This window comes from Meriones unguiculatus, chromosome 3, assembly GCF_030254825.1.
Source record: "Meriones unguiculatus strain TT.TT164.6M chromosome 3, Bangor_MerUng_6.1, whole genome shotgun sequence".
NCBI lineage: Eukaryota > Metazoa > Chordata > Mammalia > Rodentia > Muridae > Meriones > Meriones unguiculatus.
In genome coordinates, this window is record NC_083351.1 from 177,936,066 (window position 1) to 177,962,080 (window position 26,015).

At 52.9% G+C, this 26,015-nt stretch overlaps 1 protein-coding gene across 1 annotated transcript in view; it reads right to left on the reverse strand.

The window, feature by feature from the left end:
• Window positions 1-8,839, reverse strand: part of Tgfbr3 (transforming growth factor beta receptor 3) — a 123,241-nt gene extending 114,402 nt beyond the window's left edge. Inside the window, exons 1-2 of the mRNA XM_021637895.2 lie at window positions 8,671-8,839; window positions 1,445-1,584 (exon numbers count right to left, since the gene is read on the reverse strand). Coding sequence (XP_021493570.2) covers window positions 1,445-1,508 — 64 coding nt within the window. The 5' untranslated portion in view covers window positions 1,509-1,584; window positions 8,671-8,839. The remainder of the gene's footprint in view (window positions 1-1,444; window positions 1,585-8,670) is intronic.
• Window positions 8,840-26,015: the final 17,176 nt, after the last annotated feature.

A 26,015-nucleotide genomic window follows, 5' to 3' on the forward strand; every position in this document is an offset into this window, starting at 1 on the left:
AGTCCGGTCTGCTTGATGGTTCACCATTCAAGCCCGTCCTGGCCGGAGCCGCCACACTCCCCGCTCTCCTGACACCTCCCTGTGGCATCAGCAGAAGCCCCGTTCTCTCATCACGGCAATGTGCTCCTCTCACCCGCTTCTTGACCCGCTTGGTGTTGAGATCCACTCTTGCTGGGCACCCTGGCACACGCCTGAGCCCCACACTCAGCAGGCAGACGCACGTGGATCGCTAGCCTGGGCTACACACGTACTAAAAGGCTGGTGGCACAGGGAGAAGCCCAAGTGCAGGCCAAGCGCACACACTGGCCATTACAAAACCAAAAAACCCAAACTAACAACTTTCTTTTAAATGTTTGTGGGGGCTCTGACTCCAGGCTCACACACCTTTCCACCTGCGCGCGCAGCCCTGCCTGTCCCGGAAGCCACTGTGTTCAGACGCCAAGTGTGAACCGTAAACCCGGGCCTTCCCTCTCACACAAGTGTGTGGAAATGAACCAGTGTCTTCGGTCTCCGCTCCTGCAGATGTCAAGGTGCATACACCCACTCGCCCTCCACGACCTGAGTGAACTGAGTTAAAGCGTTCTGTTCGCGCTTACAGAGCACACTGAGCCTGGAGGTCCGAGTGGGGGAGCCCTGCTGCCCTGAGCGAGAGCTGCTGTTCTCCAGCTGACCCTGGGGACCGCTTTACACACAGCTCGTTATTGAACAGACGCGGAGCACGTTAACCCCACAAATGTGTGAACTGCCTGACGTGAAACGGGCAGGACAGTGCTCCCAACGTGGTCACCTGCTCGCCCACGCTCCACCCCCAAGGTCTGGTGGTCTCTGGAAACCCCGTGTCGCCCTTTGTCCTTCAGAGTGCGGAGACAGTACTCACATGAGCAAGCTGCCGCTCACACCCACCCTCTCTGGGCTCTGGAGGGAGCTGGTCCTGCCGCACACGAAGCGGAGGAGAGCGCACACCTCCTTCCCGAATCTCACAAGAAGCGTGTGACAGCCACACAGAGGAGCTGCTAGTTTCTGCGCCTGAAGGACCCTTGCAATTCTGTTATAATCTGTTTAATTTAATGTGCATTGGTGTGAGGAGCACCTGGGGTCTCGGGTGTGAGCCACCACGTGCTGGGAACTGAACCCGGGTCCTCTGGGAGAGCAGCCAGCGCTAACCCCTGAGCCATCCCTCCAGCCTGACCCTTGAAGTTCTTATTTCACTATCATCCAAGCCTGTGACAAAATCCCGTGCAGCTGCCATGTGCATGTCCCCAGCAGCGGGCGGGGACTCCGCCACAACTCGGGCAAACATCCACATCAGTGTGTCAGAGATCGCATCCACCCAAAGAGCACGAACGTTCACACTTGTGCATAAACAACACGGCGTGAGCATTTCCAGCCAGAGCCCGAGAGGGAAGGAGGTAAGAAGGGAAAGCAGGACAGCGGGTGGCACTACCTGCAGAGGCCAGGCTCAGCAGGGCGAGCACTCGGAGCACGGGGAGGACGGGGGTCACTGCCATCTCTCCAGCCACCAGGGCTCTTCCGATTGACGGCCAGGAGCAGCCTTGAAACGCCGGTGTGCAACTCCCGACTCGCCTACAGAAACAAACAGATCTCAGTGAGAAAACAGTGCTCAGTGTCACCATCGAAGGGGTAAGCCCTTCGATGCAGACGGGGGATGGTGCGGCTGAGGGGCTCAGTGTGCAAGCGTGTGCACTGCCTCGCCTGCTGAAGCCCACTCCGTGGAAGGCGAAAAGCCTCCTTACACACTTGTTCTCCAAGCGCCATGTGTGTGTGTGTGTGTGTGTGTGTTTATGTGTCCACAACACAACATGATCAAACGAGCCCTTAAAAAGTCTAGGAGGGTAAAATGTGGACACGATGGGGTACACCTGTGGCCGGGCTCGCAGGGGAAGACGTGGGACAGTCTCGAGTTTGAAGCCAGCCACTCAAAGCATAAATAATAAACAATCAACTAAAGATGGCAGGCATGTCGTTCCCTCCCACGCCTTCTTGCCTCAAGTGGAACATTTCTTTAAATAAAAATCCACCCATGGACTTACGGCCTGGCAGAGTCCAAGCCATTGCAACTCAGCCCCAAGCAGGGCAGAGCAGTGAGCTGCCAACAGGAAGAGCCCTGGGCCAGAGGAGGGTGCCAGGCCCAGGGGGAAGCTCTGTCCTCTGCTTGCACACCCGCTCCTGAGCCCGTCCTCTGAGCCCATCCTCTGCTCGTGTTGATTTCATCTTTCTAGCAGGATGGGTTAAAGGGCAAACCACGGGCGGAGAGAAGCCCCGGCAAGCCTGTGCCTCGGAGGTGAGTGGGAGCCTCCCCAAAGCGCGTGTGAGGGGCAGAGCCACCAGGCCCAGGCCCTGAGAGCACGCCAAGGGACACCATCTAAACTCATTATTCACTCGGCGAGCACCACCATTCTGCAGGGCTCACTCTACGCCACCCAGGGCTGCAGAGGGGACAAAAAGTGCCAACTCTGCCCGGGGCCGAGCACACGCATGGCACACGGCTGTGTGTTAGGTGGAGACACGCTAAGAGAGAGCAGAGAACGGAGGAGGGTGCAAGTCTCCAGTTTGTCTCTGCCCTAAGGAGCTTCAGCACAGGTGAGCAGAGTGTCCCCAGAGGGCACTCCTGAAGGCGGGGCTGGCCCTGAGCACCTTCAGGATGCAGGCCCAGGCCGCTGAGGGTGAGCCTGGGTGGGGTGGTGAGACCCGGCCTTGGCCACCCTGCCTAGACAGGAGCCAAGACTTTGCCACACTCCCCGCCCACCCCGACCACACGGACCGAGGTGAGCAGGGCCCTCCAGAGCCGTGAGCACACAAGCCTCTTCTGTACAAGCCAGAGCGAGGACATGTTCTCAGGCTGCCAAGCCACGGCAGCGAAGCGTGCTTTCAGGGGTGCAACTGAGCACGGGTAAGAGCTAGGGACAGCTGGGGGTGGCAGGAAGAGCCGAAGCCCAGGAAGAGTGGAGACGGAAGTGCCAATGCTGTGGAGCTGTTCATCGCGTCTCCATGAAGCTAACTCGGGAGGAGAGAGCCCAGCATGCCGTTGGTGCAGGGAGCAGGGCTGCCCTCCGCCCAGCAGGGAAGGCCTCGGCTCCCTCCACGGCCTTCTGCAGAGGCTTCCAGGAACTAATCAGCTGAAGTGTTTGCACAAACGGGCCTTCTGTGATTGCACACAGAAACCTGACCTTGCCGGATACCAGGAAAATGAGTGTTTGGAGGGGCAGAAAGGAGGTGTCCTTCCAGCCCTGCAGGGCCTCCCACCCAGGAAACACACACTTCCTCACCTCACTTTTCCCTAACGTTAAGAGAAAGTGGGCGTTCCTGACCTCAGCTGAATGACTGGGACAGTCTGACGCTGCTTTGGAATAAAAACAAAGCGTGCCTGCTTAACACTCCTCACAGTTCCGCTCCCAGACTGGAAAAAGTTTTCATGTTTGTTCTTTTTTTTAATAAAGAAGAAAGGGATGCTTCCCCACAATTTTTATTTTTAATTTTTTAATTTTATGTGCATTGTTGTTTTGCCTGCATGTACGTCTGTGTGAGGGCGTCAGATCCTCTGGAGCTGGAGTTACAGACAGGTGTGAGCTGCCGTGTGGGTGCTGGGAATTGAACCCGGGTCCTCCGGAAGAACAGCCAGTGCTCTTAACCCCTGAGCCCGTCTCTCCAGCCCCTGATTTTTCTCTTTTGTTTGGGAGAATTTTTTTTTTTTAATAATGGCTCATGTAGCCCAGGCTGGCTCACACACACTGTGGAGTATAAGCTGCTCTGGAACCCCTGACCTCTGCCTCCCACACCTGGAGTTACAGGTATGTGCCGCCGTGCTTGGCGGAAAGAAACTTCAGCATACAGCAACTGCCGACACAAACACCAGGGCTAACCCACACACACACGCACGCACGCACGCACGCACGTGTGCACACGTGCATACACACTCACACATGCACACACACACCCGTACACTAATTCTCGTCAGCAGAGCAGCAGGATGGCTAGGGGCTGTTTCCGGGGCTCCACCCCGTCTTCCCTTCTCAAGTTCCATCTCCTCATCTCACAGGTAGTTGTTAGCTGTGTAAGTCTCCACCTTTGGCCTGAGAAACTGATGGGACGCTGTAACTGAGGTCCAGGCGGGCAGCCTCGGCGGAGCCTTACACGCACACCTTGGCTGAGAGAGCCAAACTGGTCCCCAACAGGCAGTGTGCTGAGTCTCAGGCCAGGATTCTGAGGACTCTGTAAGTGGAGGTGGCCAATTAACCAGCAGGTGTGTGCTTTCAGAGGCTGCAAAGACCAGAGTCCAGGGCCGGGAGCCCAGGAACGGGCGGGCATCTCGGCCCAGCCTCCCACCCGTGGTGGCCCACTCGGCTGTGCTGGTTCACTTCGGCCCGACCTGAACAGATTAGTTCAGACAGTCTGTGCTTTCAGCAGACGCTTCCAGGAGGCACCACTATCACTTCACACTGAGACAGGGAAACCAGAGGACTTCTGCCGGGCTGCTGCTTCCCCTGCCACAGACAACTCACGGAACCTCATGGATGCTCCTGAAGGGGTAACTGTTGGTGTCTGGCTTGTAGCGCCCCCCCCCCCCCACAAAGGCCCTGGCCTCAAACCATCACCTCAGAGTAATGATGATAGCAACGTTGGCAGTTTCCTAACAGAGGCGCTTCTCACAGCTCTGACCGGCCACCGCCCTACAGTGGTGAAAGATTATTCTTAGTCAGAGACCTCTTAAAAGGTGAACCGAACCAGTTCTGTGTAAGGAAATAAAGGACTGACTGAAAGAGCTGTTAAAATCATTACTGAATGATTATTATTAAATCATGTATGAACTAAGGGCTCAGTGGAAAGGCTGCCTCTGCTAACCGATAAATCTGACCATCACGGTTTTCCATCCAATAGCAATGAAAAGGCGGAAAACATGGGATTTACAATGACTTATGAAGGGTTGACATGATGGTCCCAGTGAAAAGCACCCACACGGTAGCTCACAAATGTCTGTAACCCCAGTTCCAGGGGATACACGGCCTCTTTGAGCCGCTGAGGGGAGCCTCCAGGAACACACATGCATATGTGGAAGCAAACACACATACGCGCACACGCATACACACATGAACACACCCGGGGATGTAAATGACTTATCGAGAACAGGGATAACTCAAAACAACAAAAGCACAGGTGGCCCCACAGCAACTGCCTCAGTCACCTGCCTCTAAATTCTATCTGTTCTGTCCTTAGGTTTAAAACATGAAACCAGAGCCTTCCATAGAGTCTCGAGCCTGCCTCTGAGGACCACTCAGGCACTAACAGAAGCTAGGTGTGACCATGGCCTCTCCCTAGGCTTCTAGGCAAGCTGATTTCTGCGAGTTAAATCTGTATGCAAAAGGAAAAGATTAATTCCTTTGAGTCTTAAAAAAAGGGACAATAGTTTTGCCAATTCTTCAATGCTTCCTGTGAGAAGGCCGTGGCATCCTCGACCCTGCGACCTCACGCCATCAGACAGAGGCCACACTGATTTACTGAGCTCCAAAGCCCGGAACCACAGATTAGAGAGCAGGGCGCTGATAAACATTCGTGAAATAAGTCAACTAGATCAAAGAATGGAAGACTGAAGCAGATCCTGAATAAACGCCAGTTTGTGATGTCAAATACGAGCTGAGATTTAGAAAGAAATGGTTCCATTTTAAGGTGATTTAAAATAGGACCCACTTGATCCTAACAGTCAATATAAAGGAAAGTTAAATCTTCCAATACAAGATACACAAGAAGCAGAACTTGCTGACAAAACTGCAAAAACAGAAAACCTTTAATAAAACAGTAAAATGCAGTTTGGCCGATTTGCAAGCACAAGCACGCTACTTCTTAAGTATTTTATAAGCGCCTTTGCAGACAAGACTGCCCAGACAAACACCCCCCTGCGCTCACATGTAATGAGACTGTGGACTGCTGACATTCGGGGTGAGCGTCCCTGCTCCAAAATTCTAACATCCAAAATGCTCCAAATTCCATCACTTTGTCAGCACAAACATGACACAAGTGGAAAATTCCACACTGATGTCGCGTAACTAGCTGAACCAGCAGAGACACCAGAAACACTGCAGGAAACAGCCTTTATGTTGCCAGGTAAATACAGCACAAATCATGTTCAAATACCCTCCCAAGAGCTCACTACGTGGATACGGATATTCCGAAGCCTGAAGAAATCCAGAGCCCTTCTACCCACAAGCATTTTATTTTTTTGACATAGGATTTCCCTGGGTAGCCTTGGCTGTCCTAAAACTGGCTCTGTGGGCAGGCTGGCCTCGAACTCACAGAGATCCGCCTGCCCCTGCCTCCTGAGTGCTGGGATTATGGGGTGCACCACTGCAGCCTGGCCTCCCGCCCCCAAGCGTTTTTGAGGGAACCAACTTGAACTGAAGCATACATGCCTGGAGAGTGTGCAGCTCTGTCAGGGACGTGGGACAGCGAGCTCTACCTTGCACTGGGAGACTCATGAAACACAGTGACGACAGCACTAAATTCCTCAGCCTCCGGGAGGAGTTCAGTTCTGAGGCCTTACACACGAGACAAGGGGCCGTACAAAAGGATTCACCAAAATAATCGCCGGTTCTCCAAGGTAACCTCAAATGATGTTCACATTAACAGGAAACTTCACCTACATGCCTCTCAAGAAGAGCATCTGGAAGACAGAGAGACCCTCCAAGTCCTATTTAAGGGTCTACCCAGTAACCAAGGTTCTAGACACTCAACGTTCAGGCCCTGAACTCAAGGTCACCCCACTGCTAGCCAGCTGAAACTGAACGCAGTTCGCCACAGAAAACTCAGAAAGCCACTTGGTTGTTTTGCTAGATAAAGGGACAACTTTCCAGCCTCAAAGACCGCTGCAGAGGACAGCGCCAACGTGCTGCGCCCCCTGCTGGCCAACGCCAAAAATGACAGCTTCCAGGGAAGCGTGAGGTGCTGGGCTTCAAAACCCAGGGATGACTATCAGGGATGACCCTATCAATCAGGGAAGACTATCAGGGATGACTATCAGGGATGACTATCAGGGATGACCCTATCAATCAGGGAAGGCTATTAGGGATGACCCTACCAATCAGGGAAGACTATCAGGGATAACTATCGGGGGTGACTCTATCAATCAGGGAAGACTATCAGGGATGAGTCTATCAATCAAGAAAGACTATCAGGGATGAGTCTATCAATCAGGGAAGACTATCAGGGATGACTCTATCAGTCAGGGAAGACTATCAGGGATGACTCTATCAATCAGGGAAGATTATCAGGGATGACTCTATCAATCAGGGAAGACTATCAGGGATGACTCTATCAATCAGGGAAGACTATCAGGGATGAGTCTATCAATCAGGGAAGACTATCAGGGATGACAATCAGGGATGACTCTATCAATCAGGGAAGACTATCAGGGATGACAATCAGGGATGACTCTATCAGTCAAGGAAGACTATCAGGGATGGCTCTATCAATCAGGGAAGACTATCAGGGATGACAATCAGGGATGACTCTATCAGTCAAGGAAGACTATCAGGGATGACTCTATCAATCAGGGAAGACTATCAGGGATGGCTCTATCAGTCAGGGAAGACTACCAGGGATGACTCTGTCCGGGATGACTATCAGTCAGGGATGGCTATCGTTGGTTAACGTACACATCTGTGCCAGCGGTTAAGCAGAGCTGCTGCGGGGTGGCCGGATTCCCTCACAACAGGGACGTTCAGAGTGGACAGCCTCGCCAAGACTGGAGAGTGTGCGGAGGCCCGAGCCGCTCGACAGCCAAGACCTGAAGCCAAGAGACAGAGCTTCGTCCTCCAGCTGACTCGACTGACACTCCGGCCGAGAGCATGCCTGCGGGCCCCGGGGGAGAACCGCTGCCCTCCCTCCCTCCTTCCCTCGGGCCGCCTCCCGGGGACACCGAGCGAGGCCGCCCGGCCAGCCCTGGACTAACAGAGTGAAGACTCATCCCAATTAGCGGGAGCCGAGCTCCCGCCTAAGGGATCCCAGCGCGTCCGTCTGCGCGTCCAGGGATGCTCAGCCGGGCCGGGTCGCGACCGCGGACAAGCGCCGGCCTCCGGCCTGTGGTCTGCAGACCGGGTCCACGACCACCAGCGGCCGCCGTGGGCGTGGGTGGCGCGGACGTCCCGCTGTCGCCGGCTTGCCCCAGCGGAGGGCTCAGAGGCGGACGCGGCCCCGAGCTGTCGGTGACACTCGCGCCATCCCGACCCACGCGGCTGCCCTGTCACCGCGGGGCGCAGCACGCGGCGCTGACACCTGCCCGGGGCGTGCGCACCCCGCAGCCGGGGCCCCGGGGCCCGGGGCGAGCGTCCTCGCCGCCGCCGGTGCCGCCGAGCGCGGGCCGGGCTCGCCGACTGCGCCCCACTAGCGCCGGTGAGCCCGACGCTGCGCGCGGACCCGGCCGGCAGCGCCCGGAGCCGAGGGGGGTCCCGGCCGCGCGGCGCCCGAACCTCGGCCGGGCGCGTCCTCCGCGGCGCCTCCCGGCCCAGGGCGCGGCCGGCGGGACCCGGGGCCGGCGCGGGCGCGCGTGTCCCCCCCGCGGCCGGGCCCACCCGCGCCGTCACGCGGAGGGTCCGCGGCCGAGCGCCCACGAGCGCCCGCGGCCGCGGCCCCGCGGCGCCACCCCGCCCCGGGCACGCTCACCTCCTGCGCGGAGCTCGCGGGGCGGCGGGGCGGCCTGGCGCTGCGCGAGCCCTCCGCTCGCCGGCTCCCTCTCAGCGAGGACCGACGCGGCGCTCGGCGTCCGCGAAAGCCTGTCTCTCCCCCATCGGGCCCGAGCGGCGCCCTCGCTCGGCCGCGCACACGCGGGAGGGGCCGGGCGCGCGGCCACGGCAATCGGCGCGAGGGGGGAGGGGCGCGCGGGCCGCGGGGGTGGGCCGCCCCGAAGCCCCGCCCCGCCCCTCCGCCCCGGAGCTCCACCCCTTGCCCCGCCGTTCCGTCCCCTCCCCTCCGCCCCGAAGCCCCGCCCCCGCCCCTCCTCCCTTCTCCCCCCGCCCCTGCGGATGCTCGCTGGGCCCATGGAGCCCGCCCCGGCCCGCACCGCCCTCTGGCCTGGAAGGCTGGCTGGGGCTCCGAGGGAGGAGAGGAAGGGGGACGAGGTCGTGCGCGGGCATCCCTGGCCCGGGAGCAGAGTGGGGACCGGGATGCTCTGGTCGGGACTCGCCGCCCCTCCCCTCAGACTGCCGAGGCTCTCCGGAGAAGACACAGCTCTTATTGGCTTCGCGGCGGTTGATGTAAAAGTGTTTTTAGGAGAAGCGGGTCGCAGCCCCTGCGCACACACTCCTCTCCCCCATCCCCTCCGGTTGTGGCATCCGAGGACACGCCCCGCTGCTGGTGTGGTACCTCACGTCCACCCTGCGGTCCCAGGCCTTGGTGTACGCGTAGGTGGGCGCGCAGGGTCCCGAAGGCGTGTGCAGTGACCGCAGCTGACGCGATCACCAACCCAAAGCTGACCCTCCGGCCACGCTCGGCTTCCTGTCACAGGACGGGCTTCCGCTGGGTTTGGGGTCAGGAGTTTGCCCAGCGCGCGGAGCCCCGGGTGCGATTCCCAGCACCACACACAGCGGAGCGAGGCGGGGGAGGATCCAGCGTTCAAAACCAGCCCTGGCCAGAGCGGGTCCGAACGTAGCCCTTACCACGGAGTTCTGTCGCCGCGTCAGGGAACCAGGCAGCTGCTGTGCAGACGGGATGGCTGGGGCCCGCAGTCCCGCCTGACTGCTGTGGATAACCGGGAACCTGTGCACAGTGCAGGCCTCCTCTAAAAGGGCTCAGCCTTGGGCTTCTGAGGGGAGAGTCTAAGGCAGGCTCCCCTCCCTCCTCCGAGGGGGTCTCGCGTGACCCGGCCTCCAGCTCGGTCGTGAGCCCGCCCTGGAGCTCTGGATGCTCCTGCTTCAGCCTGCCACCCCCCACGGCCAAGAATCCCAGGTGTGGGCCAGCCAGCGCGCCCAGCCGAGGAGGCTTTCCCTATGTCTCAGCGCGCAGGTCACAACCCTTTGCGTCAAAGGACCCTTTCTCAGGGGTCACCAAAGACCATGAAGACAGAATTTTTTTTTTTATTTTGTATTTTCTTTTTGACATTGAAAGGGCAATTTTTATTTTTAGACACGACACCAAACACAAGAGTAAGAAAGCAGACAAATAAAATTATATAAAACTTGTGATTAGCGACTAAAACAAAGAGAAGAAACAAGCCACAGGTGGCAGGAAAGATTCGTCACCAAACTGTGACAAACACTTGGGATCCACAAGGCACACAGCACACCAGCCTCCTGCAGCATCCACGGCTCACGGGGGAGTGCAACCTCGCACTGACATTCTCCCAGAACGACCAGCAGGACCGTGACACGCCAGCCACCAGTGGCCGTCAGGAGAAGGAAAAGACCGCGTTCACTGCATCCTAGAATGGCGCTGATCGAAGAGATAGATGACAACTTTTGGCAAGTGCAGGGGAAATGGGCATTTGCACAGCAGCCCCTGGAGGTGTAAAACTAACACTGTTTGAGAAACTTTCCTTCACACTCGTTTTGACAGAATACTGTGCAGGGGAAACACCGATATTTACATTATGATTCTCAACAGTAGCAAAACTGCAGTGATGACATGGCAAAGAAAATAAGTGTGTGTTAGCATACTTACCTTATTTTTGTTTTTATTTTGTGACGGCTTCTGGGGTAGCCAGGACGTCCTGGAACGGACGGTGTAGCCCAGGAGGACTCCGAGCCTCAGCTCTTCCTGCCTCCGTCTCTTGACCGTCACCCGGAGAGGGTGGCAAGCGTATGCCACCACACCTAGCCTATGTGTCGCCAGGGACAGACACAGGCTTCACGAGTGCCAAGCAAGTACTCTAACTACTGGCTGAGCTTAGACTGCTCCTTGCAAAGCTGTTGGAATCCACTGCTTCTGAGCAAACAGGAAGCCTGTCTCACCTCCCTCATGTGCAGACACTTCCAGGGACCTGCTGACAGAGGTTGATAGCACTGATCCAATGTTTCCGTGGAAGTCCTTCGTTTGCTCCCTGGGCTGGTTTGGATGAGAGGCGTCCTGCTTAGGCTCAGGCCTTCGAACACAAGGTCCCCGCTTGGTGATACTGTCTGGGGAGTTACGGGGGGCGCAGCCGTGCTGACGGAGTTCATGGCGGTGGCGGCAGGGGGAGGTGAGGGGGTGAGGTGGGGTGGATCTCTGAGCTTCCGAGGCCTCTCCCACTTCCAGTTCAGTCTGTCCGTGCTCCCTGTTGAAGATACGACTGTCAGCTCCCTCTTGTGGGTGTTGGTGATGCTTGCCGCCCTGTTTCTGGTGTACGGACTCTGACACCCTGGAATTGTAAGCCAAATAAACTGTTCTTTCTATACGCTGACTTGCTCGTGGTGTTTTAGCACAACCCCAGAAAAGTGACTAACAGAACACCTCACGATAGCTGCTAAGACTGTCTGCGGTAAGAGAGCTAGGCACTGGGAAGACAAGTAGAAACACGACCCGGGCTGAGGTGGCCCAGGCCTAAGTGTGTGCAGTCTGACTTCAGGCCTCCAGACTCCTTTATGCACAAATCAACAGTGTCGATGCCTCAAGTTACACCTTTAGTCTCCAAGGCACACATGAACACTCACACTGGAAGGACTGCTTAAATCCACATTTCAGTTACCAAGCATGGCATGGGCACAGCAGGAGGGTCGTGCGTTCAACCTTTGCCACTGAAGAGTCGTTCCGAGCCTGTCCATGGAGCTCGTGACACCTTTTGTTTTTATAAACCAGTTATGCTTTGCCAGTCCCTATACGAACTGTCCTGTGCACACACACAGCCCTCCCAGGCCTGTTCCAAACACAGGCCTTCTAACCTGGCGAGGCAGGATGAACACTTGTCCCCGAGTTCAGGCCACCAGGCCCGACTCCCTGTACCCTGGGCCTCCACCTTGACATAGTGGGGCTTGAGGAAAGTTCAGATACACTTAGTTAAAGAAATGACTCGAGAAAACACAGGAAGTTGAACTCGTCTCCCTGACTGACCGTGTGTGCAGGTGGTGTCACTTTAAGCCCCTTCCCCTTTTATATTAGTTATTTGTCTGCTTTCATGTGTAGTGTCATGACTCTCTGGAGTTGGCTCTCCCCCTAGGGTGTGCAGAGTCCAGGGACCAAATTACGGCCAGGGCACTGAGGGTGTGTCCTAGCCGAGCCACCTCCCGCCCGAAAGTCCGCTGGTACGTAAGGGGGCAGCTCCCTTTCTCTGAGGTAGTAATTTTCTTGTGGTCAGTTGTTTTTTTGTTTTTCCTCGTGTTTCTTGTTTGGCTTTTGTGTCTGTTTGGTTTGAAGCAGGGTCTCAAGTATTCGTTTGTCCTGCAACTTGGTGTGTGGCAGAACGCCCCAGTCCTGCTGACCCTCCTGCCTTCACCCCTGCAGAATCTAGGCCCAAGCCCATACATCCAGACTGTGCATGATAGATGAGAATCTAGGCCTGAGCCCACATCCAAGACTTCATGCAGGGTAGGTGAGAATCTAGGCCTGAGCCCACATCTAAGACTTCATGCATGGTAGGCAAACATTTTTTTTAAGCAGGTCATTTTTAATTTAAGTTCTCTAAACTATTTTTTGAGAATTTCATAATTGAATACTGTATTTTCATCTTTCTACACCTTCTTTCTTTTCCAACTCTTCCTCTGCTCCCCTCCTAAAACACACAGAGAGTCAGAGACAGAAAGACAGAGAGACAGAGACAGTCAGAGATGGAGACAGTCAGAGACAGAGAGCCCCTCATCCATTCAGTGTTGCTACCCTGTGCCTGCGCTTGGGGCTGCCTACCGGAACTGAATGAGCTGTCAGGGGCTCCACCGTAGAGAACAAGGGCTCTTCCTCCCTCTGCATCCACTAATTGCCTGCAGCTCTTCATCGGGGGTGTGGGGCTGTGGCATTTCCCCATCAACAACTGATGGCATCACTGTGTAGGTCTTGTTTAGCCAAACAAATGGTCTCCCACCCCCCAGAGGAGCTGTAAACGGAGAATTGACATTTTTTAAAGTATACTTCATCTTACTTGCACAAGAAATGTTTGACAGCAGAATCCCAGTGATTCCCAGCATCTGTCTCTGTCAAGGAGTAGTCCCTCCCCTTAGCAGGGACTCACTCGTCCACCGTGACTCATCCTGGGCCTTTCTCCAGATCCCACTGATAAGCAGGCAATTGAGCACTACAACCTGTTTGTCAGGAATGTGGGCCTTAGGTTCACCCTGGCCCCTGTAGGAAAGTACTTATTCAGGCTTCTGAAAGAGCCTGTCACTTCTTAAACATCCTACGGTTGCGTCATAAGTCCTTTCATAAGGGCTAATACAGAACTCGGCGTATGCTTTGTCATTTATCGATTTAATCCATCAGACCCTGTGCCAGGGCTGCGGAACACTGCTCGGTTGTAACGGCGAGTGCCTCACACGCATGAAGCCCTCGGTTTTCTCTCGAGCACCACATCTGCCAGGTGTGGCCGCAGATGCCTGCCTGTGACAGCTCCGTGGGCCTCACTGGATGCTCACAGAGGTTGGGTGCTGACAGCAAGTGGCCAGTGAGCGCCTGGCCCAAGTCCACGTAGCTCTGTACTGCAGGTGCCAGCCAGCCAGCCCCTCTGCAGCGGCAGGAAACCTCATTTCTCCAGGGAGCTCAATTCTCCGAGGCTTCACCTGTGGAGTCTGTCGAGTGGCACCCTTACCGTCTGCTCACACACAGAAGCAGGCTCCCTTCTTGCAGCTGAGAGCGTGAGCTGACTGTTTGCGGGGCACAGCGGGCTCCTGGAGGCGACTGCACACCCTCTCTGAGCAGGTGTGACAGCGTACAAGCCAAACGCTGCTCCCGATCTGCAGCGACAGGATGCGGTCCATGGGAGCCGGCGAGCACGCGTGCCTTCTCCTGTTGCCATGGCTCCACACCTTCACCCTGAGAGCTTGCTCCCAAGGATGCCAGTGCATGTTTGGGCATCCTTCCCAAAGGCAGAAGTTTTAGAGCCACGTTCTTTTCTTTCTTTTCTTTTCCTTTCTTTTTTCTTTCTTTCCTTTCCTTTTCTTTTCTTCTATCTTCTTTTTTAAAGCAGGGTTTCTCTATGTAGCCCTGGCTGTCCCAGAACTTGCTCTGTAGACCAGGCTGGCCTTGAACTTAGAACCAACCGCCTGCCTCTGCCTCCAGAGCGCTGGCATTAAAAGCATGTGCCACCCCCACCCGGCAGGCCACATTTTTCTATATCTGTATCTGGGATGAAGATTAGTCTGGGCTGATAATACAGGCAACAGGCAAATTTCCAATTAGGCAAAATCATTCCCCGTGACCCTGCGCACGGGGCGGAGAGCCAAACGCACACCTGGCTTGGACGTGAGGTCGTTCCTGCGGGGCCTGGGGAAGAAAGCTTGGAGCCAATCCCCTGCTATCACAAAGGCACCAGCCGCTGCCAGCTGCCTTTCCTGAGAAGCAGGGCCCAGGATGGAGCGCTCCAGAATTCACCTGCTTTCCATTTCTCCATGGTAGGGTTCCAGCCAAGCCAGAAAACCATTTCAAAGCGACAGCAAGGCCACCTGGAGTCCTAGCGGGCCTCCGCCCAGCAGGGCCTGGCGGGCTCCCTCAGAGCTGAAGGCTGGGACCAAGGGAACCCCAGCCCTGGCCTCGCCACAGCCCAGGACTAACCTCATTTGTCCTTCTGTGTGCTCTTTGTGGGTCTGGGGTCTAGATAAGGGGAAAAATAAAGCATTATAAACTATTAAATGTCATTTTGCCGCCCCCTCCCCAAGAGTTAACATGAAAAGACCAGAGGCTCCGAGGATCTGTGGTAATACCTCCAAACGTTACAACTCTTATCTCGTACCTGACAAGCCCAACAGGGTGGCACTCAAGGGTGGGTGTGGCCATCTCTAGTGTCCACTCTGGAGCTGCATCTATGTTCAGGAAGGGCCTGCAGTGTGTATCTGGGCAGTGGGCCCACCCCCGGGGGCCACTCCCTGGATCTTCTGAGCCCTAGGCTGGCCTCCACGACTCCACATACCCAAGTAAAACGTTAAATTCCTGATGCCCCTGCCTCCACCTCCAGAGTGCTGGGATACAGGTGTGCAACCCCAGTTTGCCCACCACTGGGGAAATGCTTGCACGCCAGACAGGTGCTCTCCAAAGTGAGCCACGCCCACACTCAGGGGCCATTACCCACGAAAGCTGGCTTCTTGATGAGCATCCAGCATTTGACAAACGTAAGATAACTGTTCTTTCCAGGCATTCTCTTTTCTCTATTACAGAGACTCCATCAGCATTCGCAAGCACCTTCCTGGGTTCCCAGATCTCTCTGTTTGCAGGGTTGTGCCATTTGTTGGAGCACCAAATATTGTTTCAAAAAAGGAAAATCAAAACCTCTCTATTTTACCAATAAGGACTCAGGAGCCACATGCTGGGGTGAAAACCTGCTAGCTCAGAGCAGAGAAAGCACCAGCTGACCTTCCTTCTCAGCTCAGGTCCAAATGGAAACCCAAAAGCTCACTAGCTCAACTGGCAGCCCAGGAGGAAAAGGCCAAAAAACCCAAGGCCAGAGGCTTGCTAGCTTAAGCAAGCCTCCTCCTGGGAGCTGAGGAGCTGAAGCCTAAGCTAAAGCCAGAGCTTAAGCTAAAAAAGCCTTTTCTATTTCTCCACACTGCCTTAAATACCCCTAAACTTTAATCCCTCCTACTCTTTAATCCCTGTCAGCTGGTTTCTTGCTCCCCCTCTTGACCTAGGGTTAATTTTATTAAATCCAGGTGTACAGAAAACTCTTTTTTGTTGTTGTTTTTTATTTTTTTTATTAATTACACTTTATTCACTTTGTATCCCCCCCATAAGCCCCTCCACAGAAAACTCTTGAGTTAAAGGCGTGTGACAGGGCTGAACCACACCATAATCACCTGTTTGCAATAACCAGAAAGTTCTTGGACTAAAGATGTGTGATAAGGCTCAACCACACCAAACAAGTTACAGGGTTTTACAGTGTACAATGTTGGGGTTCTCAGAGGGGTCGAATATCCTGCGACAGTCCCCCAGGAGCCTGTGGCCTCATCGGGTGAGTCTTGATGTCCTTACATTGTCCTCACTTCTAGCCCTTCTTGCCGGGCTCATAGTAACATGTCTTTATTAAAGTTCACATGTGCCATGCCATGCACATGAGTACATTCTCACATTCAGACATGCACAGTAAATGCAATTTTAAAAAGCTTTTCAAATCAGAGTGAGAGCAGCGTGTTGGTGACGGCACAGCCGCCGGTGTGCCTGGGCTGAGGTGGGCCCCTCTTAGTTAGGGAGGGTCACCATCCTCTTCGTCCGAGCACAGCTTTGGGAGGGACTCACATAACAGGAGGAAGGCACAGCTGCCCAGCCCAGCCTCACAGAAGACCAGAGGGCTGTGACAGATGGCAAGCTGTGCCACGGTGTCAAAGAGAAGCAAGGCCGTCTTTTCTGTGTTAGTCGTTTATGTGACAGAGGGTACACAGATCAGGTGGGCACAGGGTGTATGCCTGCAGAACACAGGAGGCAGGGGCACAAGGATCACTGAAAGTTCAAGGCCAGCCTGGTCTACACAGGGAGCGCCAGGCAGCCAGGACTATTCAGGTGGCATCCTGAAAGCCTGACTGAACATACAAGAAAAGAAAAAAAGCAAAAGACCTGAGCTGCATCTGTTTTCAGCCAACTAGAAGTTGGCCTTACACACATGAATACTATGAACATGACATAGTTTATTCATGATATCAACCTTTCCAGCTGTTCTCAAAAGTTTACAAATATAAACATGTCAAAATTGATCACTGATACTCAAAATCTTTCTGGGGATTTTTATCATCAGTATTAGGATGTATTAGTTTGTAACAACTTCACTGCTTTCAGGTTTACAATGTGCTAGCAATCATGATCTGACTGAAGCATCCCTGTATTCTTACTAAATAAATATCATTACTGAGGGCTGGAGACGTAGCTCTTTGGTACAGTGCTTGTCTAGCATGCAGAAAGCTCTGGGCTTGATCCTCAGCACTGAGGATGGTCCTTGTACCTAGATTCAAACACTTGGAAAATAGAGGCAGGAGGGTTGGAAGCTTAGGCCGTCCAGAGCTGCATACCAAGTTTGAGGCTAGCCTGGACCACACAAGACAAGACCCAGTCTCACAATATACGTACATTGAAAACCTGAAGTAGGAACGATTTCCCCTAAGACATACCTTTAGCGAATCGCTAACTTCATAGCTGGATGACTTCATTCCAATTCCCTGCTTCTCACTCCTTCACCAGCGGACATAGCTATATTTGAAAGAGTATTTTCAAAATGATTTTTCCACATCTTTTAGAGTCTCAAAACATCTTTTTGAAATGAAGGGTTAAATTAACTGCATTCTGGGCTTGGTCCCCATGAGAGAAATCACACAAGCAAGCAGTTCCAACACCCCATCCAGCTGTGAAGAGCCAACACTAAAATTATCACTCACCCAGATGGGGTCAGAGAACAAACTCGACCCAGTGGCCTGGCTTGGGAGAACATTCTGGGACAGAGGCCTGAACCAAGCTGTTCGCAGATTTTCACCCATGGCAACCCCGAGGCCCTGTGTTTGGGGAAGAAGCAGGAATCCCAGATTTTGCTGGCATCCAGCTTGCTTCCCTCTCCCCTGCCCGCCCGCACGCCTTTTTGTCTTTTTCTCTCTTTTCTCCTTCCCCTCCTCCCCATCTCCTCTTCTTGCTAGCCTGGACCTCCTCAGGAAAGAATTTTAAATTCATGTACATGGTTTTGCATGGGAACGTTGGGTTTACAGGAGTTGTGAGGGGCAGGGAGTGGCTTAGAGGTCAGAACACTGGCCCAGTAAGCAAGGAGACTGGACTTCAGAGCCTCACAACCCATGTATGTGCCAGGGGCACACCCTAACTGATGGTCTAGCTCATGCTTCCTGAAGACGGAGACGGGATCCTGCTGCAAACAAGATATGGAGACTGGCCAGCTCCGGCTTTGATTGAGAGGACTGTCAGAAAACGAAGGTGGACGAGCCATTGAGGAAAGCTGCTGACTGCAACCTCAGGCCTCCCAGGCACATGCACACACACGCAGGTATACCTGCATGTGCATGTGTTCCCACACACATGTGCATGTACATGCACACCACAAAAACATGAAAGAGGAAAAAAGTTTTGAAATAAGACCACTAGAGAAACTAAAAATCCTTATGTCTGACTCATGGTACATATAAGCCACGTTTTTTCCCAAAATATTTTGAAAAATTCATAATTAAGCAAATTTTTATGAAGCTATAATTAAATATGGCCGACAAACATAATGAAGCAATCTGACATGTGATGTTTAATTAATAGTAAAACCATCTGATTCAGGAACACATACTGGAGATGTAGAAGGGTCAGTGGTTAAAGCACAGACTTAGACACTAACCAAAGGACTGAGATTTTGATCCTGATACCAACTGAATATCGTTCTAATTTCAAAACGTGAGCTAGTCATGGCAACATGCTCCTATAATCCCAGCACTAGGCATGTGAAAGTGAGGCTATCTTCAGCGCCAGGTCATTTATGTGTGTGCGTGAGGGAGACAGAGACAGAGACAGAGAGAGACAGAGACAGAGACAGAGAAAAAGAGACATAGAGAGAGAGACAGAGAGCACACCATGTGAGTCCCAGCCTCGACTCACCAGGCTTGGTGGCAAGCGCCTCTACGCACTGAGCCATCCTCCTGAAGCTTTCTAGGCTGGCCTGGCCCACCAATAAGCGCCGCGGATACAGCTCTCTCCTTCCCTAGCACCGGCATTATGGGAGAGTTCCATTGCACCAGGCTTTGTGTGAAGGCATTGGGGACCCAAACTCAGGTGCCAACTCCCCAGCCTCACAGCACCTTCCATTCTCTTGCAGGTGTAAGCCTGAGAGAACAAGGGAGAACCACTAGTTCAGAATACACAGGCCGGGGCAAGGTCCCCTCAAAAATAAATCAATTTAACTTGCTTGCTTATTCATTCCCCCTCTTCCTTTTCTATTTTTCTCTCTTTCTTGTTTGTTTCTTTATCTGTTTTGTAAGCCAGGTCTGGCTCTGAGCTTCCTAAGCATCTGGGATTATTGGAGTGTAGCACCACAGTGGCCCCACCCACAGGGCTGGGCGGGAGCAGGGGTCACGCACTTCAGGCAAGCTCGCTAGCCCATCACGCTCGCTAGCCCATCATGATGGAGAAGAGTGGCAGATGAGCAGGTAGGAGCCACAGAAGATAGTTTGCATCAGTTGCCTAAACAAGACTTGAACATGGCCATAACGGTGTCTATGAAAACACGTAGCCATTTCATGAAACCACATAAAAAAATGTCTCGAGAGGGAATTGGGGTAGGTCATTCTGGGCTTGTGATTATTCTCCATGCTGACTAAGCTGCACATGTGATGAACATCTGCAAAAACTAAATAAATAAATAATGAACTGAAGAGGCCCTGGTGTGCTCTGTGTCGCAAACGGCACAGCATGTCTGCACAGATGCATGAGAAGAGAAAAATTATATCTTCCCTTTGAAAGGCAAATTACACCACTAATAAATGACGGCAGTCACATACAAGCGATGCTTTCCACATTTAAAAAGTTAGACAATTAATAAATAATAGTCTGAGAATTCATCAGATCTTTGCCAATTTAAAGAGAAACAAAGTTAACACAATAACTTTCCACAATGAAAATAAATACAATAAAGTAAAAGGAAGGTGTTGGCTTTGTTTGCAGTAGCACAGAGCTATTATTGGCTGAGTCAGTCTTTCAAAACAGGATCATGTTTTCAAAGAAAAAATACCTTATCTGGAATACTAAGAAATGCACAAAGGAGGTCCTCACTGTTGCTCCGTTTCAGTGCTTGACTGACGTTAGACAGAGCCTACTCTTTGAGCGGCTGCGTGGAGGCCACCAGTGCTGCTGAGCTCAGGGATTCTTGCTCTGACCTCACTGGGCTCTGCAAACACACTCTTGTATTTTCAACTTGGTTACATTCCAGCCCCAGGAGTGAGGGCAAGCTTCTGATCAGGGAGGAAAATAAGAAAAATATTTACATAAATTCCATAATGTAACTTCTAAAAAAAACCAAATCTTTGAACTGAGTATGAGCGGGCACACGGTCCAAACAGAGAGCAGTGACAGAATATAGGGGAAAAGTTAGAAATGATACAAGGTCACTCTCTGCAAGAGAAACACACATATGTACACATGTGAGTGCGCGCACACACACACACACACACACACACACACACTCACACACACACACGCACACACAGGAGCTGAGCCTTCTGAAGATGTCTTCCCAACAATGAAGCATCCCAGTGACAGTGGGATGTAAAATCTTGCCTAGGAGTCCTCGGATTCAAGCCCTAGCTAATCAGCTGACAGATACTGGGCTGACAGTGTCGGTCCAGGGGCTGCCGGGTCGCCTTCACTCCTCTCACGAGTCACAGAAAGGGGCACCATTGGTGCTATAACCTGTTTCCTGACACTTGTTGGAGAAATGGTTCATAATTCTGGGATTTATCATGCCACAATCTCCAGTTTAGCTTAGGGGGCTGGAGAGGCGGCTCAGAGGTTAAGAGCACTGGCTGCTCCTCCAGAGGATCCAGGTTCAATTCCCAGCACCCACATGGTGGCTCAGAAGCTTCTGTAACTCCAGTTCTGGGGGCTCCAGCGCCATCTTCTGGTCTTTGAAGGCACCATGGGCATAAGCAGTATGCACATGCAAAGAAAACACTCACACACATAAAACAACATCAGACTTAGCTCAGGACTCAGTGGATCCTGGCCCAGAATGACGCTGAAGTCTATAGCTCTCCTGCCTCCGCTTCCCCAGTGCTGGGAGTACAGGCGTGCACAACCAGGACAGGCCTCGGAACAGAGCCCTCCAACCAGGTTCTGTCTTTGTAAATCCACTCACACAGTGTCCAGGCCACTGCTCGGCTGAACTTAAAACAAAGGGCTAATGAGATCAGCGGAAGCTGATGAAGCATAAAAGTCTATGGCCAGCTCTGCCGATAACCTAACCAGGTAGCCTTAAACTCTTTAGTTCTTTATAATGTATACATAAAGGCATAATTTAGTAGGAGAGATATAGAATTTTATCCATGGGAAATTAACCACTTCCATTATAGACTTTAAATGAGCTAACAGGATGAATTGTCACACTTTCTTAGATTCAGAAAAATAACAAATTGTGGTATATTTTGTTATTTGTATAATCTGTTTCTTCCCTGGGTGTCCTTAAAAACTCACCTTGATGAAGACCTTGAGATGTCACAGCAGCACATGGCTGCTCTGCTGCCGGGGGCGGAGGCCAGGGCTCTGCATATATTCAGATCATACCCTAGCCGTTAGCCACACCCTCAGCGTTAGCAGAATAAAGAAAGATGTGGGTAAGCTAGGCATGGTTGTGGCACACTCCTGTAACCCCAGCATTTGGGAGGCAGAGGCCAGGGATGTGGGTCTGAGGCCATCTTAAGAGCCACAATGTAGGGCCCCAACTCAAAACAAAGCAAAGGAGAATAAAAAGCAACGCACAAACAAACAAAAGTAAAACCAGATGTGTCTAAAGGGCGGCTGTTCCACATTCTCTGTCAGCACAGAGCTTCTCTGCGGGTGAGATTTTGTTCTCCCAGTTTTACTTCTGTCTTCTCGGCCTTGAGCAGTGCGAGAGGTGCTGAAGAACCTGCTCCATTAGTTACTGAGAGTGAGGGGCGGAGGGTGTGTCCTGTGGCACAGCAGGTGCCCAGCTAGCTTGCAGGCCCGGGTTCCCCCAGCATCGTGGGGCTTCAGTGAATGAGGAAGGCGCTCCTTTCTGGCTTGTTTGTGACTTCTGCACCAGACCCTTCCCTGTACAGAAGGTAGATTTCTATTGCTCGATATTCTACCTCCTTACAGTCCGGTAGGCCAGAGGGGTTACCTTTCTATAAAGCTGGGGAGTCACTAACAGAGAAGACTGCTCAAGTACTAGTTTGAGATCTTGTTTTTATAATTTATAGTATAAATTTAACAATTATTACAAGATAATCCACATGATAAAAGCAACTGAAAAATAATTTTCATTTAAAAATAGTATTACCATCGGGCTTGGTACTGCACACTCTAGCCCTCTGGAGGCACAGACTGATGATCTCCGTGTGTTCAAGACTAGCCTGGTCTACATAGTGAATTCCAAGCTGTCTAAAAAAAAGATTATTTTAACCAAAAGTCTTGTCCTGACTAGGGTTACTCCTGCTGTGATAAAACACTGTGACCAAAAGCAAGTTGGGGAGGAAAGGGTTTACCTGGCTTACACTTCCGCATCACTGCTCATCACTGAGGAAGTCAGGACAGGAACTCAAGCCGGTCAGGAGCCTGGAGGCAGGAGCTGCTGCAGAGTCCACGGAGGGTGCTGCTCACTGGACTGCTCCCCATGGCTTGCTCAGCCTGCTTTCTTATAACACCCAGGACCACCAGCCCAGGAGTGGCCCCACCCAAATGGGATGTGCCCTCCCCGATCACCACTAATTGAGAAAATTCCCTATGGCCTCATTTTTTTTGAGACAGGGTTTCTCTGTGTAGCCCTGACTGTCCTGGACTCACTCTGTAGACCAGGCTGGCCTTGAACTCAGAGATCCACCTGCCTCTGCCTCCAGAGTGCAGGGACTAAAGGGCACACCACTGTGCCTGTCTACGTCATCTTTTAAGGCACTTCCTCAGCTGAGGTTCCCTCCCCTCAGAAGACTATAGCTGGTGTCAAGTAAATATGAAACCAGCCAGCATATGCCTTCACCTTTATTTTTGCTGAAATACCCCTTGCTTGGGCATTTCTCTAAAACTATCTAGTTAGAGACTATGGAACCCAGAATTCTACTTTTCAAAAATATGTTCTTATAAGCTCATCTAGAATGACTGACACTTTCTCAGTTCAGGCAACTGCTCATAAGAACATGCTTATTTATGCTCCAAACACCCTAAACAGACCTCAAACAAAGAGTCTGTAAAATGCTAATGGCAGCTTTGGGGGAAAAAATGTGAATAGCTAAACAGTTAAAATCCAGGCTTCAAGGTTGGAAGCGGCGATGGCTCCTCTTGAACATTCGTGTTGTAAAGCTTCTCTGGCTATGTGTTTGCACCTTAGCTGACACACATAGCCCTAAGTGTGTCAGGCACTGTGAGTGGCTGACCTCACAAAGCTGCAGCAACGTGACACACAGAAGGCTGAGCAGACACAAGTGGAACGCCTGAGGTTTGCGTGAAAACCCATGCAGATGCCAGACCTTCACAAGTTTGTAGGGCTGTTTCTCTCTGAGACAAAAAGCGCTCTTTAGTTAAAGCTGCATCTGTTCATTAATCACCATCGCACTGTTTAAAGAAACGAAGCCCAATCTATTTTACAAGGTAAAAAGTGCTGACTCTGTTTGCTTAAAATATGGTAGGATCAAGCACAAATGAATCACAGAAAATAAATCTGGATGACCATAACGCAAAAGATTAAAAACACACTCCGACTCCATTTCTAAAGCTTGCAGAGGGCTGTGACAGACTCCATCAAACCCCAGAGGTCCCCGCTTTGGCAGTCAAAAGAGAAGAACATGAAACATTCTGTGATTTTTTTTTTCTTTGCAGATAATTAAACCCAAGCCACAAGCAGACAAATGTGCAGCTGTCCACCATATTTTCTTTGCTCCAAGGATGAGAGCCGAGTACTGGAGACGCCAGATTTGGAAGAAACACTGAAGAGACATTTGAGGCAAGATACTGCCCCTCCCCACCCAAGCTAAGCAAGCTGGTCAAGCTGAGCTCCAGCGCCATCTTATTTGTTTTGTTTTGTTTTGTTTTGTTTTGTTTTGTTTTGTTTTGTTTTGTTTTGTTTTCTGAGACAGGGTCTCTCTGTGTAGCCCTGGCTGTCCTGGAACTTGCTATGTAGACCCGGCTGGCCTAGAACTCAGAGATCCTCCTGCCTCTGCCTCCTGTGCACTGGGATTAAAAGCGTGCGTCACCACTCCTAATCAGCCTTTACTCTAAAGCGCCCACTTTAACTGTCATCTCTCTTTCAGGGAGGCTAAGCGCTTTCTGAAGTTAGGAGGGTGTCTGTGGCAGTTTTGTACGCAGTGAGAATGTGGATGTGGGGGTTGCTCGGAACTTCCGTGTGCAGCGTGGGTGTGACGGATGTGGGGGTTGCTCAGCACTTGTGTGTGCAGCGTGGGTGTGACGGATGTGGGGGTTGCTCAGCACTTGTGTGTGCAGCGTGGGTGTGATGGATGTGGGGGTTGCTCAGCACTTCCGTGTGCAGCGTGGGTGTGATGGATGTGGGGGTTGCTCAGCACTTGTGTGTGCAGCGTGGGTGTGATGGATGTGGGGGTTGCTCAGCACTTCCGTGTGCAGCGTGGGTGTGATGGATGTGGGGGTTGCTCAGCACTTCCGTGTGCAGCGTGGGTGTGATGGATGTGGGGGTTGCTCAGCACTTCCGTGTGCAGCGTGGGTGTGAGGATGTGGGGGTTGCTCAGCACTTGTGTGTGCAGCGTGGGTGTGACGGATGTGGGGGTTGCTCAGCACTTCCGTGTGCAGCGTGGGTGTGATGGATGTGGGGGTTGCTCAGCACTTGTGTGTGCAGCGTGGGTGTGACGGATGTGGGGGTTGCTCAGCACTTCCGTGTGCAGCGTGGGTGTGATGGATGTGGGGGTTGCTCAGCACTTCCGTGTGCAGCGTGGGTGTGATGGATGTGGGGGTTGCTCAGCACTTCCGTGTGCAGCGTGGGTGTGATGGATGTGGGGGTTGCTCAGCACTTCCGTGTGCAGCGTGGGTGTGATGGATGTGGGGGTTGCTCAGCACTTGTGTGTGCAGCGTGGGTGTGATGGATGTGGGGGTTGCTCAGCACTTCCGTGTGCAGCGTGGGTGTGATGGATGTGGGGGTTGCTCAGCACTTCCGTGTGCAGCGTGGGTGTGATGGATGTGGGGGTTGCTCAGCACTTCCGTGTGCAGCGTGGGTGTGAGGATGTGGGGGTTGCTCAGCACTTGTGTGTGCAGCGTGGGTGTGACGGATGTGGGGGTTGCTCAGCACTTCCGTGTGCAGCGTGGGTGTGATGGATGTGGGGGTTGCTCAGCACTTCCGTGTGCAGCGTGGGTGTGATGGATGTGGGGGTTGCTCAGCACTTCCGTGTGCAGCGTGGGTGTGATGGATGTGGGGGTTGCTCAGCACTTCCGTGTGCAGCGTGGGTGTGATGGATGTGGGGGTTGCTCAGCACTTCCGTGTGCAGCGTGGGTGTGATGGATGTGGGGGTTGCTCAGCACTTCCGTGTGCAGCGTGGGTGTGATGGATGTGGGGGTTGCTCAGCACTTCCGTGTGCAGCGTGGGTGTGACGGATGTGGGGGTTGCTCAGCACTTGTGTGTGCAGCGTGGGTGTGATGCGAACGTGACCGATGTGAAGGTGTGTCACTCTCGTTGCAGTGTGGGGGTGGCGGCTGTGGATAGCTCCTTGTCTTTTGGACAGATGCTGTTCCTCCCTCGGGCCCTGTGTCCTCATTTGGAAGCCAGTGTGGCCCATTTCCTGCCTGCCGGATACCATCACAGAAGCGGCTTTATCTCTCTGGGCGACAGGAGTTTCCTCCTAAGTGGAAACTGACAAGCAGTGCCTCCTTCCTGCACTGAGGTCTCAGAGAGGATTGAGGATACTCGGGTTGCTGTTACCAGCTCCTCAGAGAGCCACACCGAAGGCTGGCCCCAGGGTTCGGGGGGGGGTGGGGGAGACTATAACCCCAGGACTTGGGAAGAGAGGGCTCACCGCAAGTTCAAAGTTAGTCTAGATGGTGCAGCGAGCTCTAGGCCAGCCTGAGCTATAGAGTGAGGCTATGTCTCAGAAGGGAAGGGCATGCTGGGGACCAGGGAGACGCTAAGTCAGCACAGCACAAGCCTGAGGACAGGGCTGGCCAGAGGGTGTGAACAGGCCAGCAGTCTGAGAGTGGAGGTGGAGGCACCTATCTTTTGAGGGCACGGGTTCAAGCCTCCCCTCTCTCGTTTGCTC